The sequence below is a fragment of the Monodelphis domestica genome, chromosome 2 (genome assembly GCF_027887165.1).
Source record: "Monodelphis domestica isolate mMonDom1 chromosome 2, mMonDom1.pri, whole genome shotgun sequence".
NCBI lineage: Eukaryota > Metazoa > Chordata > Mammalia > Didelphimorphia > Didelphidae > Monodelphis > Monodelphis domestica.
This window is the reverse complement of record NC_077228.1, coordinates 541687191-541705507: the sequence shown is the minus strand read 5'-3', so window position 1 is coordinate 541705507 and position 18317 is coordinate 541687191. Positions and strand designations below refer to the sequence as shown.

Below are 18317 nucleotides of genomic sequence, written 5' to 3'. Positions count from 1 at the left end.
TTCCTGCTTCTCATCTGTACCAATGTTAGCTTAGCTTGACTTGGGACAGCCCAGGGGTCTGTCCGCTGTTTCTACACATGTCTGTTGAAGGCCATTTTCTCAGATACTTAATCCTTGAGTATGGTGCAGACATTCCTGACCTTGTTCAACTAAGGAGGGTGGAGCAATGTAGTTCCCAAGACTTGATTCTGTTAGACCAAATATATCCATTGTTACAAATCAGGAAATAGCGAAATCAGATCTTCTAAAGTAGTCTGAGTAGAGTGGAGTAATTTTAAAATTTACAGGTGAAAGTTTGGATGGGCTGGCCTTGGCTGTGCCAGGAGTCCATTACCTGATCCCAGGAGGAGCAGGTGATGCAGGGTCCAGCCCACCTGCAGGCCTAGGCTCCTGTGACTCTACCCCGAAGGCGGGTTCCTGTTGGGGGCGTGCTGAGAACCGGCAGGCCTGGCACCTTGGGACCAGGCAGGTCGCTTGTGAGGATTGACAAATGTTCTCTTGGGTGTGATGAGGCTGGCCTGGACAGCTGCCTAGGATCCCTCCTGTGATGCCCACCCCCCACACCCCCTTCAGCATTATAGGCCAGGCTTTTCCGTCGTCTTGGATGCTAGTTTGGCTTTGTGCGGCTGGCTTCCGTTCCCCACGGACCCCCTGTGACCTTGCCCGAAGGTACCCCTGGCACAGGTCTCATCCTGGCATCCCCTGGCGGGACCCAACACTGCACCCTGGACGCCCAGCAGACGGGGGCCACGCGAAATCTGCTTGTAGGAGCTGCACGTGGAGGGACTCGTAAAAGAAGCCACTTTGGGCTGGAAATCTAGGAGGACCCACCTTTGGGACTCTCTTTTGGTCCAGCTCCTCTTCTTAGGTCCTTGCCTCCCCCTCTCTTCCCCTCCCCTCTCCTTCCACCCAGTCCCGGCTCCAAAAGCCTCCTCTTTCCCCTCAACCCCGTCCCTTGGCGCTCCCCGCCCCTCCCCTCAGCCCCGCCCCTTCGGTCTCCTACCTGCTCCAAAACCTCAGCCCCTTCTCCCCTTGCTCTTAGTTCCTCCCTTCCCCTCCTGCCCCCAGCCTCCTTCCCCCTACTCTCACCCTCTCCTCCCACTGTCAACTCCCCTCCTCTCCCGCCTCTCCCCAGTTCTCAGCCCTGTTCCGCTCCTCCAGCGGAACTTACCCTCCGAGCCCTCAGCCCCTTCTTTCTCGGTTCTCCGCCCCGCCGGCGGAGATATCTTGCGTCATTTCCGGGCGACACCGGAAGTAGCGAAGTTTCTGCTCCCCTAGGACCCCGGGGACCGGTTCCCGGTCGCGGCGCCCTCGGACCGTAAGGACGCGATGGCAGCCGTTCTCTTTAGGTCCCGAGCGGCCTGGGCAGTGTCCCTGTCAGTGTCCGCTCGCGGCCTCGGGGTCATGGGCGTCCCGTGCGCGGTGAGTGGGCGGAAGCACCCCGGCCCCGATGACCTTGGGCCCCTGCTTCGACTCCCCTAACTAGCTCTTGACCCCCTCTAAGCCTTCGGACGGTTCCCCACCTCTCCTGTCCAGTGCCAGTGACCCAACCCAGCTTAGAACTTGTGGCCTACTCCCGGCCTAGCTCCTCCAGGGTGGAGACGCCGGCCCAGATGCGCAGGTCACAGCGCAGGAGTCCCTGCACCTTTGCTTCCCCGGGCCTGAGGTGCTCCTCCTTCCCTCTTTCCATCTGAGGGTCCCCAGCTCCTGGCCGCGTGCCTCTGGCTGTAACGCCGAGGTCTCGTCCCTTCCTCCTCCGAGGGCGGGCGGGCGGGCGGGCAAGAAGCAAGCAAGCAGTCAGGGGGCGTCTTGGAGCTTGGCAGGCTCCTGGCGCCCCAAGAGCTCCTGTCTCCCGCCTCCTCCCTGACCTCTTTAGGGTCCAGGACTAGTGAAGGAGGGGAACAGCCCCATAGTTTTCTCCTGGGGCCACCACAACAGCCGGGCATACGGCAGGCGTCTAGCGCTGAGCTTTGAGATTGTCTCCCAGAGAGAGCACTGACGGTTCCTGGTCCCACCCGTTCTTTCAGGCGAAAATTCACACAGGTTTGGAGCACAGGTTGCATCTGCGCTATGGGCCCCTGGCGTACATACTCGGGGAGAGGACGTTGAAGAGATTCAGCAACAAAAGCAAAGTGATCACCGTGGAAGGCAACGTGTGCGCCGGGAAGAGTGACCTGGCGAAGGACCTGGCCGAAAAACTAGGTACCAGCTTGCTGGTGGTGGAGGAGAAAGGGGCTGGCCAAGTGCGGGATATCTGAGCCAGCTGCCCCAGGACTACCCGGCCACACTGTCCCATGGAGCCCAGAAGCCATTCTGGGTTCTTGGACTTCCCCGTCCCTGTAGGAGACTCTGTATCTAGTTAGTTGCATCGTTATTGGGCAAACTCACAGGACACTTTCTACTTAATATGCTATAAGGAGAGGATCAGGCTGTGATCTCCCAGGTTTGACTTCATTTCCTCTCTTCCCAGGTTTGAGACACTTTCCTGAGGCCGATATACATTATGCAGAGAAGACTTCCGGTGACGGAAGCATTCTGAGTCCCGAGCTGGGTGGCAATTGCAGTTTGGAGAAATTTTATGATGATCCCAGGAGTAATGACGGCAACTCCTATCGCCTGCAATCCTGGCTCTATGCCAACCGCCTTCTGCAGTATTCTGATGCCCTGGAGCACCTGCTGAGCACAGGTGAGGGAGCGCTCGTGGTGCTGCTCAGAACTCCAGGTGTTCAGAAGGCAAACAGTGTAGGATTCCAGCAGTATAGACCCACCAGAGGACACAGCTATTATACTTAAGTCGTTGAAGACATGGCCCGAATCTGTGAGACTTTGGGGCTAGCAGGGTGGAAGAAGGTGAGAAATGTCTGCAGTGGTAGCAGCCAGCCCTGCTTGTTCTATTTGGACAAGCACTCAATTAGGTGGCTTTCTGATTGTTTCAGGGTGTGTAAACTGGCTCCCCACGATCTCTGGAGGGCAGGGTTTGTCCCCTAGATGGATTTTGGATCCCTCCCAGCGCTAGGAGGGTCAGGGAGTGATGACTTTGTGGGGTAAACAGAGATGGGCTCTTGTTTGCTTCACTGATGAGCACAGTTTCTTCAGAAAGGTTGCTTTAAAGGGTGAGACGCACCTACAGAGACTCCTTCCCTCCTGTCTGCTACTCTTCTGAGCATGAGTCAGGCTCATCATTTGAAACGAACAATTGTAAGCATTTGAAGACAGGCAGCTGGCCTCTGAGCCAGGGTGACCTAAGAGTTCAGGTTCTACCTCTGGCATATGCTGGCTGGACCCATCATTTCCCCCTCACTTCTTTATGCTATCCTCTCTGCATCAGAACATAGGTCAGTCACAGAGAACGTGCTACTCTGTGTTAGTGGAGGACTTTCCCTTCTGGGGGGAGTCTTAGGCCTGAACTCAGGCAAGCGAGCCCTTCCTGTGTGGGTGATGTCTTACGTTTGACAAAGCCCTTCTCCCTTTTCTGCACTTTGCCCTTTGGGGAGAGGAGGGTAAAAATCAGTTTACGTTTAGAGTCAAGCATTGTCCCTGTTGAAATTGAAAAGAAATTGGAGCCTGCTGGGCACCCAGGTATTGGGGCCAGCGTTCGAAAGCCTTTTTCTGAGTTCCTAGTTCGGCTGCCTGATGTGGCTGAAGAGGTTGGGGATGTCTTGCTGTGGGCCAGGGGACCCTTGCCAGCTGTCCTCGGTCAGCGGGCCCTAACAGCACTCCTCTCTTTGTGATGACAGGACAGGGCGTGGTCTTGGAGCGCTCCATCTTCAGCGACTTTGTCTTCATGGAGGCCATGTTCAAGCAAGGATTCATCCGAAAGCAGTGTGAGTTGATGCCATCCACTTATCCCCATGGACACATCGGGGGTTGTTCTGCCTCCCCAGCAGGAAAGGCCAGTCAGCAGAACCGTCTGACATTGTGTAGAGTCAGTCATTCTTAGTGGCCTTGAGTGTGACCAAACCTTCTTCACTTTGCTGGGTCCTGTTCCTTTTTTGTGTCCCAGGTTCCTCAGTCTCTCTAGTCACAGTTTACCATTGGAGGGGGCTTGAGCCTACAGGAGCAGCTGCCTGGCTCTGAGAAGGAGTCCATAGACTTCCCCAGGCCGTCCAGGGCATTCATGAACCAGAATGTCCCTGCCAAGCTCAGTAGGAACCAGAGACCACCCAGAAAGGGCCTTTTGGCTTAGTTCAGTCTATTCTACAACCACTTTGGGCGGTTTCATTCTCGTCATTATTGTGTGAGGCTCTGAGGCAGGAATTGGGAGTTGGAGGAGACCAGGCTCTGAGTTGGGGCTTTGAGCTCTGGGCTAAGTCAGAGAAACCATAAAGAGGCGACCGGGCCAAGTACATGTGCTTTCTCCATGGACGTGGGCTCCCTTCCTGGATTCTCCCTTCTGCCTTGAGTTTCCCTTGAGCCTGCTGGCTGGCCCTCTCCCATTGTTCCCAGCCTCATCTGTCCCTGCCATTCCCACCCTTCACCTTCTGTAAGATTAAAATTAATATCCAATAACTCCAAGTATTATAGTTTATAAGAATTATTAATAATCACTTGAAGAAGAGGAAAAGTAAAGCCTGAATCAAGAGCAGTTTTTCCCGACCTGGGTTACAGAAACTTTATCTTCAAAACAAGGATGTAACGTGAGGATGAAAGTGGGGTGCTGGGAAACGGAGTCCTGGGACTAGAGAGCAGAGGGACTGGGTGGAGCTGCTCCCCTCCCCTTTTCCACTGTGCCTGATGACAGTTTTTCACATCCCCCATCCCTCTGCCCAGCAGCCCAATGGGAGTGCTTTTTTCTCTCCTCTGTGTGGGATAAAGGGGGTAGAGAGCATGGCACATGGTGGGGGGGGGGCATGGGGGTGGGGCCTGGCATTCCATCTCTAAAAGGTTTGCCATCACTCTCCTAGTGCTGTGTCGGCTGGAATGCACCAGTTTTACTTTTGTAGAAAGTCTGGAGGTTCCTTCCCCTCTTTTGGTGCCCAGCTCACAAGATCGAATAAAATTTCTGCCTGCTGGTCACCTGAAGCAGGGCTGCCCTGTTTCACTTCACCTTTGGGGTAGTTTCCTTGCCATGTTGTCCTCACATCAGCGCTGAGGAAAATCCTGTTCCTCTTTCCAGACAAGGCCTTTTCCCAATGTCTGAAAGCACAGTGCTTCCTTTCTGACTGGGGGAGACCGGTTTCTGGGAGCCTGAGGTACCGTGGCTGGCCATAGAGTGACGAGCAGGGCTGGCTGCCTTTGCATGCCAACGCTGGGGTCCTCTACCCTTGAAAGCTTGCAGAAAGCCCTTGCAAGTGCCAGCTCTCCTCGGAGCATTCTCACAACCCTGTGCGGTAGGCTTAGCGCCTTTTTCTAGTTGAGAACCTGAGCTCCACAGAGGTAGAATACCTGCCCTGAGTCACAAGGATCAGGCAAGATTTGAACCTGATCCCCCATTGCACAGCCAGGCCTCAGTCGGATTTTAGAGTTGGAAGAGGCCTTAGAGCTTTTACAGATGAGGAGACCGAGGCCCAAGGAGGTGAAGCCATTTGCCCGAGTTCACATGGGGTATATGACAGTTTATGTGACCCTCTTCCCAGGATTCTGTGGTTTGTGGCAGACAGCCTGTGGACCAGAGCACTGGTGTGAGGTACACCTCACGTCTGAGGCCTGTTTGCCCCCGTGTCCCGAAGGGAGCCTGAGCTCCTTGTGACAGTGAATGTTACACCAAGAGACTTCCTGAAGCCTCCTCCTCCAGCGGAATCTTGGCACAGTGGTGACCGGGCACGTCTTCCTGTACAAATTCTCCGGGTTCTCAGCTGCAAGGCTCAGGGGACTTGGGGGCCAGCTCCAAGGCCATCTGCTCCTTCTCAGGCCAGTTGTCCCTCTTTCCCCAGGTGTGGAGCACTATGAGGAAATCAAGCGTCTCACTGCCCCTGAGTATTTACCTCCTCATCTGGTGATCTTCATTGACATGCCTGTCCCGGAGATCCTGAAGCGGATTCAGGAGAAGGGAGATGTAAGGCAGCCTTCTTCCTTTGCTCCTGTGACCCCTCACAAGCCTTGGTGTGTAGGCAAAGCTTGCCTGCTCCTGAGGGGTGCCCATTGACACGAGGGCTGGGCTGACCCGAGGGGATGCAGGGCTCTGTGGGCTTGGAGCTTATCACACTGTTGTCCCCTAGGACTTGGTAGCTTAAAATAGGCTGGTGGGGAGGTGGGTGGGCCCCGTCCTTTTAGTCCTAGGGAAACCCAGGGGATTGGCCCTAGAGACACCGGAGGCCCTCCATTGCAACCCTCGGGGGCCCAAAGAGCTAAGCTACAGGAGATGCCTATTTCTGATCACACAGCTCGGGATTTCTCTCCTTCCTCACTTACTGGGTATTCTATCCTGATCAGTGACATGTCTGAGGACAGTTCTCTTTCCCTTTGCTTGGGATGCAGACATTAGTAGCCTGGCAGCCTTCTGGAGGCCTAGAAGGTCCCCCTGGTCCTCGAGAGCTGAGCTCTGGCCAGAAAACCACTAATGGCCCCCTTCAGAGCCGCACAGCCCTCTTCTCTTCTCTCACTGGGGCAGAGGTAGACTTTGGATTGGCCCCAAAGGCAGTCTCCTCCTGTCACGACTTGGAATTTTACCGTGGCATTCAATGGCTGGGCCTTAGGAGGGCTCTCACTTTTGGTCCTTTTCCTTATCCCTTCAGTAGTTTGCCAACACAACAGTGCCACCTGAAGGGGGGGGGAGATTTTATTTACTGGCTGCCTCATCCTTGAATGGGAAAACCACACTGGCCGCCTTTATGTTGCCATTTCTGAGAGAAGCAAGAGCTGCTTGCCTTTATGTACCTGTAGTAGCTGGCTGGCTGGGTCTGCGTGGCCAGTGAGAAGACTCATCCGGGGAGTGCAGTGTGAATGCTTGTGGCTCAGCCTGCCTGGAGTGGGTTCCAGGATTTCTGGTGACCTGTGGCCCTGGCTGTCCGTTGGTTTTGAAGCCGAGGATCCTGGGGTCAGGAGCTGGGGCTCTCGCACCCAGTCCCCGCCTTCCTGGGCCACCCACTCCTCTGGCCTTCCCTTTCCTTACAGATAAGAGGAGTGGGGAGGGGACAGACGGGGAAGAGAATTTTTCACGTTCCTTCCTGCTCCAGTGGACTGATTCCCAGAGACCAAGAGAGGGAGAGAAGCAGTTCATTCACAATTTGCATTCTATGTGCTTTAAAAAAAAAACAAAAAATCTTTACCTTCTGTCTCAGAATGGTTATGAAGTATTGGTTCCAAGGCTAAAGAGCAGTAAGGACAAGGCCATGAGGGTTAAGTGACTTGCCCAGGGTCACACAGCTAAGGAGTGTCTGAGGCCAGATGGGTTGTCTCTGGACTTGGCTCTCCATTCACTGAGCCACCCAGCTCCCCTGCATGCTCTGCTTCTTAATGGCCAGGCCTAGCAGGTCAGATAAATCCGGTAATTGAGGGCCAAGACCAGATGTACTGTAGGTTGAACTGTGCCTAGGCCAGGGGCTTGGCAGAAAGAACGTGACTGCTCAGGCTGCCCCGTTTCATCCCTTGTTGCTGTCTCACTTCTGTTTGTTTAGCCCCACGAGAAGAAGATCACAGCCGCCTATCTCCAGGACATTGAAAATGCCTATAAGAAAACCTTCCTTCCAGAAATGAGGTCAGTCAGGCCGCTCGCTCGCTCGCTCCTCTGCTCTTCCTGTGCCAAGCAGATCTTGCTTCTCACGTGGTCCCAGAAGTGGCAACGGGAAGTGGGCCGCGATTTCCCAGAGGGCCAGTATTTCATGAGGGCTCCTTTTCCTGCCCTGCCCTGCTGCTGCCCTGCTGGGCTGCTTGCAGACTCCTGCACCTGGGCCCTTGCGCTCCTTTGGACGGGCTGATGCAGGCTCGGGCCTTGTCAGTGGGTCCCTTTGGTTTCACTGGCTGCCTCTTGGCCCTCTTTGTTTTCATTTCGTTTGCCCGGGGCCGTAGGGCTCAGCCTGGCTGCCCTGAGGTGAGGGGGATGCCCGTGTTCTGTGAGCGTCGATGAGCAGGCACGCGGTTAGTTTGGACGGTGGAATCGGTCTGAGCTCCGTTCTGTAGCTCTCCCTTTGGCCGTGGCTGGTTAGGGGCTCGGCCGGGCCCTCCTACTCCAGCCACCACTTGGTTTTAGTTGGTTCCTCAAAAATACATTCAACCAAGCATGTGAGAGCTGAGGAGAGCGGCTGTGACCGTGGGAGGATTCTGGGAAACTGCCTGCTGAGGGCTGCCTGTGAAGTCTGGGCGAGACTGGAGGATGGAGAGGCAGGAAGGGCTGGGACGGAAATGCCTGCATTGGGGTGTCCCCATTTCTAAGGGCCACGGCCTATTGCCAGCATCCCCAAAGTGGGCTTGGAGCTCAGAATCCCCTGGGGCCCTGTTAGCCACCCAACACCCTGTGTGGTGCTGCCTAGTGGCAGTGGTGAGTGTACAAAGCCTCTTTCTCGTGAGTGCCGGGCCTTGGGAAAAGGGATTGTAATTGCCGAGGACAAGGTCTCAGGTTTGGTGGTCATTCTGCTGGCTTCTGGGCCCCTGGACAGGCCTTGGACTAGAGGATACTCACTGGGCCAAACATGGAGCTCCCCTACCTTGATAACAGCGTACCTGCTTCGTGCTTCTTAGCTTCAATTAAGATCGTTTTGTTTGGCGTCGGTGCTTACCCCGGGATGTCATCCCTGTGAAGAGCTCCCGGCGTGGAAATCCCCTTCCCTGGGGCAGCTCTAGAGCAGGATGGACTTCTCAGAGACCCTCTCATTTTAAAACTAAGGAGACTGAGCTCAGAGAGGAAGCGTGCAGAGGCTTGTCCAGGGCCTCACAGGGAGGGAGCAAATCTTGCTGGAAATTGGCTCCGCAAACGCCCAAGTCCAAGCCATCAGCCTTCCTGTAGCCTTTGGGTCTTGGCCAGGGGGCTTGAGCTCTTCTCTGAAAAGGGGAGCCAGGCCTGCTCTCAAGGCTTGTGGGCTTCCCTCCCCGGGATGTGATGAGGTGGCCTTGTCCCCCAGCACCGCTGGTCCTGCCCTTCCCCGATGGGGCCCCAGCTCTCCGCACTTTCTGGCCGCAGCCTGCCACTGCCCGACAGCGGGGTTGTCGGGTACCCCGATTTATGGCCTCCTCCTCCCCCTCAGCTCGTCTCGTCCACCTCCCCCTCTGCCCCCGGCCCCCGCCCTTGATCTGGCCTCGCCAGCTTCCTCCTGCCCCGGAATGGATCTGGCTGCCCAAGGACTAGGCCGGGTGGCCTCCCTGTTGTCCCCAGGATCAGGTAGCATCTCCTGCATTTGGCTTCTGGCAGGGCTGCCTGGCCAGCCTGGCCCCAAGGTGCTCTTCAGGCCTAGGCACACTGTCCCTCCTGTACTGGCTTCCTAAGCAGGTGACTTAGCCTTTGGCCCCAGTCTCTTCATTGATGCAACAAACAAGTTGGGATTGATGGCCTCCAGAAGAGGAAGGAGCAGAAGGGACTTCTGCCAAGGGTAGCTGGGGGGCTCAGTGGTTTGAGAACCAGGCCTGGAGACGGGAGCTCCTGGGTTCCAGTCTGGCCTCAGATGTTTCCTAGATGTGTGACCCTGAGCAAGTCACTTAACCCCTCTTGCCTTGGAACCATTATACAGTGCTGATTCTAAGGTGGAAGGTAAGGGGGTGGATTTCTGCCTCGGAGCTCACCTATTCCTCTGTTTCCTGGCAGCCCCTGTCGGTGAGTTTGGCTCACTGGCAGCTGGTCAGGGCCTGGACCATTGGTGCCTAGTGTTCCTGCTGTGCCTCTGGAGCAGGAGCTGCTCTATTGCTGGCTGAGGCCACCCCCCCCCCAAGCTTTTAATTCAGGTGCCTACAGGACGGCTGTGCCCAGGGCTAGACATCCTTGGCAGGCCTTGATTAGATGCCCCCTCTGTGCCTGGCAGCCAGCGGAAGCGGATGGCACAGTCCGTGGGGAAACACAGGAGACCCAGTCTAAATGCAGAGGGCCTGGAGGAGACCTGACAGGTGGGAGAATCCGGAAAGGCCCTTGAGGGAGGCAGAGAGGCTGCAGCTTGTCCCTGCTGGCCTACACAGGCGGAAGCCTGAAATGCCAGCTAGAGACCGGGAGGAGCAGTTGGGCCCAAAGGTAGGAAGCTGAGGGGACTGCCCAGCCAGACTGCACAGGGCTGTGGTCAGCAGAAGCTGCCAGAGCTCGTCGGACCCGAGATTGACCCAGTCAGATGTCTGCGGCACGAGCCGGCACCTGATGTTGCAGGGCGGGAGGCTACGCTCCCTCGGGGCTTCTGCCCCTGTGAGTGGCCCTCCGCCTGCATGCCCAGGCTAGAATAAAGGATCACGGGACGATGCTCGGGGAGCTGAGCGGTCCCTCCCTGTGGCCTCAGGCACGTCCTTCCCAGAACAGATTCAGCAGCCCCAGAATTTGAACCCAGTCTTCTTTTCCGTGGAAGATGCAGGGCAGAGGAGGCCAGGAGGCAGACACACTGGGGGCCATAGGGGCATTCAGTGTCTGTCGTTGTGCCCTCTGGACACAGGCACACAGTAAGGAATTGAAGGGGCACAGGGTGGCTGATGGCGCCCAGGATCACCTTCTGAGTGCCTGATGGGTAAATGAGGTGGGGCCTGCGCTGGACACGTTCCTGGGTTAGAGGGGAGGCCCCTGCGCTGGGGACCTCTCAAAGGCGGGCAGTGCTAGTACTTTCAGACTCGATTGGGAGCGGTTCTAACTTCGTTTGTTTTTTCTTGTAGTGAAAATTGTGACGTTTTACAGTACACGTCAAAGGAAGCGAAAGATGTGGAAAAGGTAAGGACACGAACGTCGGAGAATTCCGTACGTCCTGTACCGAGTGGGCAGCTCGTGCTGGAGCTCCCGCCCGGAGTGGCCAGGAGGACACCCGTCTGTGAGTGCTCTGGCCTCCCACCCTGCAAACTGGCAAAAAGGCTTCTGGCTGTGTTGGAGACAAGGTGGGAGTGCGGGCAGGCAGGCGTGTGAGACGCCCCGGACGTCATGAAAATGGAGTTCGGGTTTGAGGGTGTAAAGTTCAGAGTAAACCCCCCGGCCCCCGTTTCCTTATCTGGTCGGCTGATCTGGGAGGTCCGACAGTGCTCCTGAGCCGGCCCTCTTGCACGGGCCTCTGCCGATGGGTGGCTAGTCCTGGACGCTCGGAAAGCTTGGGGGATGGCCTCAGTGGGCCACTCCACAAGGCCGCGTGTTCTTGTTGCCACCACCGAGCTTCCTCGTGAGACCTTCGGGTCTGCCCCTGCTGCCCTCCCTCCTGGCCTTCCCAGGTTAGGGCATCTCCTCTGAGCTCCCCACCCAGTGACACCCAAGTCTTGCCTGACCTCACTGCCTCTGCCGACTGATTGGAGGCCCAACTCCTCCTGGCTCTCCCTTCAGAGAGGGCTGCCTGGACTTTGGGCCCTCCACTAGGCCGGACAAGGCCAGGTCCCGGTCAGTAACTGTGTCTCCAGCACCTAATCAGGGCAGCTTGTTTCTTTTTAGAGAGAAAACAGCCGAGGCCCAGAGGTTGGTGGCCTGCCCAGCTCAGACTCTGCCCGTGGCCTGGCCCCGACTTGCTCTGACCTTGCGATGAGCAGTTCCATGTGGGCTGCCCTGTGCCACACGCGCTGGAACTGCTGCCCGGGACTCTGGCTGGGGGGCCCGTCTGTTTTCACTGCCTTCACGTGCCAGGGGAAGACCCGAGCTCACAAACTGTTGGAGGAACGTTGCCCTGACCATGACTCCTCGCCCTAAATTCCAACAGGCTCTCCCAGCTTCTTGTCCAGGACCCCTTGTTTTCAGGGCTCGGTAATGGGATGGTACTGCACGTGCTCCCTCCCTTAGGCATCAGCAGCCCTCTGGAAGGGCCTGCCCCGTGCAGCACGCCACCGGCACGGAGGGAGAGTGCGTTTGGGGCGAGGGGCAGGTGTGGCCTCCTGGAGAGCTTGTTTATGAAGTAATAACGTGATCAGAGTGTTTTAGGATAAACCATTTCCTTTGAATCTACGTAACTTAGTCGATTAAAAAATGTGATGGGGAGAAGGAAAGAGGCTGTAGGTTTGAGAGTCTCATCGAGACTTTTTTTTTAAACCCTCACCTTATGTCTTAGAATCACTATTGGGTAGTGGCTCTAAGGCAGAAGAGTGGTAAGGGCTAGACAATGGGGGATAAGTGACTTGGCCAGGGTCACCCAGCTAGGAAGTGGCGGAGGCCAGATTGGAACCCAGGACCTCCCATCTCTGGGCCTGGCTCTCCATCCACTGAGCCACCCAGCTGCCCCCTCATGGAGACTCTTGAAGGAGCCCAGGACCAGAAAGAAAGGCCAGATGGGCATTGCCCAGTGGAAGAAGGGCTCATTCAGGCATGAGGGACCATTGAGCATGATTCCAAAGAAAGGCTCCCTCTGGCCAGACTGGGGAGTGGTGTGATGGTGGAGGGTCTGGATGCCGGCCTGGAAGACCTGCTGGCGGTTTTCCCAGCCTGTTTACATTGAGAATAGAATAGAAAAGAGGGGCCCTGTGTGAGAGGTGGCAACCCTGGAAATCTGAAGGAATGAAGCCCTGAATTCAAGCAGAAAAGTAGACAGCTGCAGCCCTCGGGGAGTCACCAGGGCCTAATCGGGAGGGACGGTCCCAATGGAAAGTCTCTACCCCAAGTCGGATGGAACCTCCTGGGATCCCTGAGCTCAGGCCTTTGATTCCGTGGCATTTCCCCTGGAAGAATGAGAGTGCTTTCTGCTGTCGGAGCATTCACCAGCGCCCCAGACTTGGGTGGCCAGAATCTTTTTTCCTGGGCTTCAGAGCTGCAGCTAGAGCTCCTGTGGAAGCCCTTGTCCAGGCTCATTTTCATAAGGGCTCCTTCCCAGGAACTAGATTCTGAGGGTGCCAGCTCTTCCCATGGCTCCTGGGCTGGCTTGCGCGGGACTCCTGCGTGGGTTTCTGCCTTGGCTGCTCCGGCAAGGCTGGATGACGCTGGTCGCCCGTTTGGGGGGGCCAGCGTTGCTTCCCCGATCCCCTCTCGGCGCTTTACGGGTTGAGGAACGGGCGTGGGCCTCGCGTGCTCGTGGCTCATCCTCCACTGTGGAAGGAATCGGGCTGAGCGAGCGTCCAGCTGCTCAGTTCGTGCTGCCCCGCAAATGAATGACGGGGCCAATAGGGGAAGCTGCCCTCCCAGGGTCCTGCACGGGGAGGTGGGTATCCGCTCCCTGAGGCCTGGCGCGGAGTTTCTGGTGGCTCTGTGGCGTGCGTGCGTGCGTGCGTGCGTGCGTGCGTGCGTGCGGCTCTCCACACCCATCGTGGGATTTTCTTCCTCTCTTAGGTTCTGGAAGATATCGGCTACATCAAGTTTGATAAGGGCCCTTGGCCGAAGCAGAGCGAGCGTTCCTTGTACCACTTGAGGTCACTGTAAGTATGTCCTTGTGCTCGTGGAAAGGAGCCACGTGTGACGGAGGGGCCGGGTCAGCTGTGGGCTCCTGCCTGGCCACCCTGACCAGGCCCTTCGGAAAGGATCCCACAGAGTGGGCCGTGGACTATCGAGGCTGAACGTGGCTGACGACTTGCTTGTTCCTAGCCTGTCACACGCTTTTCATTTAGGGCTGCCCCTTTGCTGACATCGTGTTGACTGAGCAACGGCCCCTCTCGTGTAGCCCTCGCAGTAACAGACGGGAGGGCCTGGATGCTCCCTTGTAGACCATGACATTGAGACAGGGCCCTTGGAAAGCTTCTTGTCTCCCTCATTCCCCCCATAAGGTGCCCGAGTTGCCTTGAGGAGAGAAGGGACTTGCTCAGAGTCTCACAGTCCTGGCAAGACTTGAACCTGGGGCATCAGTCTCCCTCCACTTTGGAGTGCCTTCAGTTCAGGAAGCCCCCACGTCACTGTCTGTGACCCCATAGGGTAGCTGCTGGCATGGACGCCCAACTGCCCACTGGCCCTGAGCAGCCCAGCTAAAACCAGCCGCGGGTCAGGGGTCAAGGGAGCGGGGCCAGAAAAGGCTCTGGACAGCTTGGGCACTGCTCTGAGTGAAGGCTTCTGGGAGGAAACAGGGAGCCTTTCCCTTGGCCAAATCAGTGAAGACGGAGAGAGCAGAGCACAGGCAGGGAGGCTTCACAGGCCTTGCGCCAGACTGCCAAGAGGCTGCTGGGAGGGGCGGGTCTAGGGCGGGCACGCCCCATTCAGTGGGAACACTGTCAGGCTTTTTCTTGAGCTTTGAGGTGCTGCCCCCCCCTAAAAGTACCAGAGCATTCATTGGCCGGGTCCTGGTCCCCGGAAGTCAGCAGTCTGTGCTGGCCACAGAAGAAGGGCAGAGGCTTCCACATCCTGGACAGACACAGGCGTCTGTTCCTCGTTGTGAGAAGAGTGCGGCAGGAGTGCCCGGGCTCGGCTCTCTGGGAATTTGGCACAGCAAGGGGCAAGGCAGTGAGGCTGATCTGGGGGGGCTAAAGCAGCCTTGATGGGAGCAGTGTTTCCCCAGGCTCCCGTCGCCTTTGTGGCCAACCCAGTGTCCTCCTCCGTGTTCTAAGGAGTAGCATCACCTGAAGCTCTGCAGCAGCTACCCAGGGAGCCAGGGCAATCCACAAGGGGCTGCTTTAAGGACCCGTATAGAATTGCCAGTCAGACAGGCTGCTCACACTAAACGCCAACCTGGGGGGCTCAAGGCAGAGCACTCTTCTCCGCATCCCTCAGGAAAGGGCCGTCGTTGGGGAAAGGAGGCCTGGGGTTTCCAAGAGCCCCTTAGTTTGGGGCGCTGGGAGATGCTCATGGTCTGCACCCGAGAGGGCTCAAGGCTGAGAAAACAAGGGGGGAAGCACATGAGGGAGAAGAGTCCGAGAAACTGGGCTTCTTCCTCCCAGATTCTTGGTAGCTCTGGAGGCACTGTGGGGATCTCATCTCCTCAGTGCTCGGCTGGACCTTGAGGGTGACACTTCATGCCCTGGGATTTCCCTTGCTCAGAGGCAGAGGGGAGGGCATTGGACTAGGTGGCTTCTGGGAGAGAGGAGGACCTCCAGAGGGCTCTCGGGAAAGAACAGGGGAACCATCTCAAGTTCGGCTGATCCACTTGCCATGGCCTGGACTCGCATGTGGAAAGATCCTGGAGAGGATGCATGCCAGAGCTGCCTCAATTTGTAGATTCTCTGCTGTTCCAGCTAAAAGAGCAGCAATGATTACTTGGTGTACATGCAGAAAAGAACCTTCGTTGTGTGACCCTGGACAAGTCACTTAACCCTCATGCCTAGCCCTTACTGCTCTTCTGCCTTGGAACCAATACACAGAAGGGAGAGAGGGAGGGAGCTTTGAATTTTTGTGGGGAAAGAAAAGCAAGCAGGACCACCACCGTGCTGAAGGCTGGCTCGTCCTTGCAGACTTTAGAGCCAACCTTGATGGGAAAATTGATGAGAGCAATTTGTATTCAACAAAAAATAGAAAAAGTAGCAAAGCATTCACTATTCTAGGAGAACCAAGTTACGTACGCCAAAGGGGAGCATTTGATAAACTGTATTCACTGGCAGTTAAATGAAGTATCTTTGAGTCGGCAGTAATTAAAGGGCTATTTGCTAAGCATCCACCATGTGCCCTCCACTGGCGTAGATGCTCGGGCCACCAGGGCACACAGGAAGCTGGCCTTTCCCCTAAGGGTGTTACCTTGCTTGGGAGAAATGGCATCTGTCCCAACGAGTATCTACAAAGGCGGTCCTAGGCCATCCTGGCATTCTGGGCTTGGGGGACAGTCTAGGGCAAGTGGGAAGACTGGAAGGTCGGCTGAATTGGCGGAGGACCGAGCTTCCCGTGCCAAGCAGAAGACTTTCTGGGAGTTTTTAGAGCAGGGAAATGAAGAGATTTGGCTTTAGGAATGTCCCTGGCTAAAGAGGGATGGATTGGAAAAAGGGAGAGAGCACCAGTGTCATGGGGATATTGGTCCCTTTTCCAAACACCTAAGCTTTTTTTCTCAGGTGGAGGTGAGGAGGGAGAGCCTCTGCAAAGGAGTGGGGACTCGCTTACTTCTATGTCCTTTGTATTTGACTTCTCCTGACCTCGTTCAGCCCTCCCCAGGTCCCATCTGAGATACTTCTCCCCCGGTGAGATGAGATCCTTCTCCTCCAGTGGAACAAAGAGCAAAGGAGATCTCACTGCTCTTCCCAGGACCAGTTCCTCTTCACTGCCTCTGGCAGCTCTCCTCCCTCCTCTTCTCAGGCACTCTGTGAGCGTTTGATAGAATTGAACTGTGGCCAGTCTGAGATAGGCTGGGTTGTCCACGTGGTTGGCTGTCTTCATTTGTACAATCTGTATTCATCTCTTCTTCAGATCACTTGTCATCCTTGAGGGGGCCCTGCAGTGTTCTCAGACTTGGGCACTCGGCACAGGGTCGCCCTCTCACCGCAGGCAGATCTCTAGAACCTTTCTGTCATTGAGACACGGAACCCAGCAGGTCAAGTTTGAAAAAATAAGGGAGAGCCTTGGGGAAAGCTGACCTGCTGGGAGAGAGTGGGTGGCTGGACCCCTGGGAAGTGGCAGACAGAGAGAAAATGACCTTTCTGTGACATCTTTCATGTGCTCCAGACTTTTGATGATGTGCGAGCTCACTTTTCTCTCGCAGGTCACTCCCCAAATGTCTGGAAATCAGTCGTGTCTTCTTTTAGATGAGATCTAAACTTACTCAGTAAAGTCGCCCTTGGTGCGAGTCACTAAGGTAATAAATGGCCAGTGGCTGTCATCTGATGAGCTTTTTCAGTGGAGTCTGACTCTTCGTGATCCCATTTGGGCTTTTGGTGGCAGAGATATTGGATAGGTTGGCCATTTCTTCTCTGCCTTATTTTACAGATGAGTCCAACAGGCTTAAATGATTTGCCCAGTGGCATCTAGCCAGGAAGTATGTAAGGCTGAATTCTTCCTGACTCCAGAATTGGCACCCTATCCATCCACAGCGCTACTCAGCTGGCCTCTGATGATCTTATCAGCTTTCAGTTATCTCCACACACAGGTGATTCCTACAGGAATGGCCAACCCCATTCTCTCTCCTGAGCACCACTCCTCTATGGTCAGATTCCTTTTGAACCTTTCAGATTGGGTGTCCCATAAGCATCTCCCACCCCATCTTTCCTGCCTGGTCCCAGACGTCCTCAGGGTGGGCCCCCATTCCCTTAGATTCTCATCCTTGGCATCTCCTGGCTGACCACTTCTTCACTGCTTCTCTCGGACACATGGCCCTTTCTCTTTCCCACGGTCATCACCCAGGGCCACTGCAGGGTCTTAAGCCATCTTCCTGCCTCCTCCTTCCCCTCTCTCAGTCTTGCTGTTGGGGCTTTCCCTAAAGCATGGCTCTGTCTTTGCTGTCCCTTTCCTGACTCCGATTCTTTGACTACTTTGAGTCAAATTCTTGTCTGGCAAATGAAAACCTTCCCACCCTGAGCCCTTCCTTTTTCCACATTGCCCCTTGCAGTCTGCTCCAGACCAGCCGGATGGGGCTCTTTTCTACTCTCCATCTCTGCCTTTTCCCCAGTGCATGGAATGTGCTCCTTGCCTCTGCATCCCTGGCATCTCACCCCATAGACAGCCTGCCTCCTGCCAGCTCAGGCCCACCCCTGAGAAAAACAAAAGGATGCACCAGCTCCCTCTGGGTACTGCCCTCTAGCCTCACCCCTTTCACTGCCAGACCCCTAGAAGGAGTATGTGCTTCTCCTTGGCTTCATTTGATCTTTCTTCTACCTTGGATGTTAATTCTAAGAGAGAAGGTAAGGGTTAAAAAAGTGGTAGGTAGAACCCTGGATCTGTCATCAGGAAGACAGCTTATATTCACATGTGGCCTCTGATCTCTCTGCCTCAGTTTCTTTATCTGTGAAATGGTTGTAAGAGCACCTTCCATCCACAGATGTTCTGTGGGTCAAAGGAGATAAGATTCATGAAGCTCTTTGCAAACCTAAAGCATTGTGTAGAAGCAGTTGTTACTCGTTCTTGAAGTGGTTGGACCAGTTGCCATCCATCCCTTCACTTCCCAGTTCTTGGCCTTTTCTTTAGAGGCCCTTGACCCTGGCACTTTTCTGTAGCTCCCAAGAAGCTAGGTGGCCCTTCTCTGTCCACTTTGCTGCCATGAGCCTGCTTTCTCCTGGTTCTCCTGCCTTAGGAACTGTTCCTTCAGCCACTTCTGGGTTTTTCAGTGGACATGTTCTCCCAGGCAGACCCCTCATCTAGCTCCCACCCAGCTTTCTTGCCTAGCTTCCCTAGTTCTTTCCTGATGCCACATTTCATGTAGGTGGGCTGTCTTCTGCCCCTGCATCCATGGGCCATTTGCAGTACCTGGAGTGATGTCCTCCTCATGTTGTAACGGAGATGCCATCCTCTTTCCCTCTAAACCTCTCATGAC

At 55.7% G+C, this 18317-nt stretch overlaps 1 protein-coding gene across 1 annotated transcript in view; it reads left to right on the top strand.

The window, feature by feature from the left end:
• The first annotated feature begins 984 nt into the window (after nucleotides 1–984).
• NDUFA10 (NADH:ubiquinone oxidoreductase subunit A10) overlaps nucleotides 985–18317 on the top strand; it is a 43172-nt gene continuing 25839 nt past the window's right edge. The window contains exons 1-8 of the mRNA XM_003340535.4: nucleotides 985–1422; nucleotides 2028–2202; nucleotides 2471–2686; nucleotides 3738–3824; nucleotides 5874–5995; nucleotides 7557–7636; nucleotides 10711–10765; nucleotides 13280–13365. Of these exons, the coding sequence (XP_003340583.2) occupies nucleotides 1330–1422; nucleotides 2028–2202; nucleotides 2471–2686; nucleotides 3738–3824; nucleotides 5874–5995; nucleotides 7557–7636; nucleotides 10711–10765; nucleotides 13280–13365 (914 nt within the window). The 5' untranslated portion in view covers nucleotides 985–1329. The remainder of the gene's footprint in view (nucleotides 1423–2027; nucleotides 2203–2470; nucleotides 2687–3737; nucleotides 3825–5873; nucleotides 5996–7556; nucleotides 7637–10710; nucleotides 10766–13279; nucleotides 13366–18317) is intronic.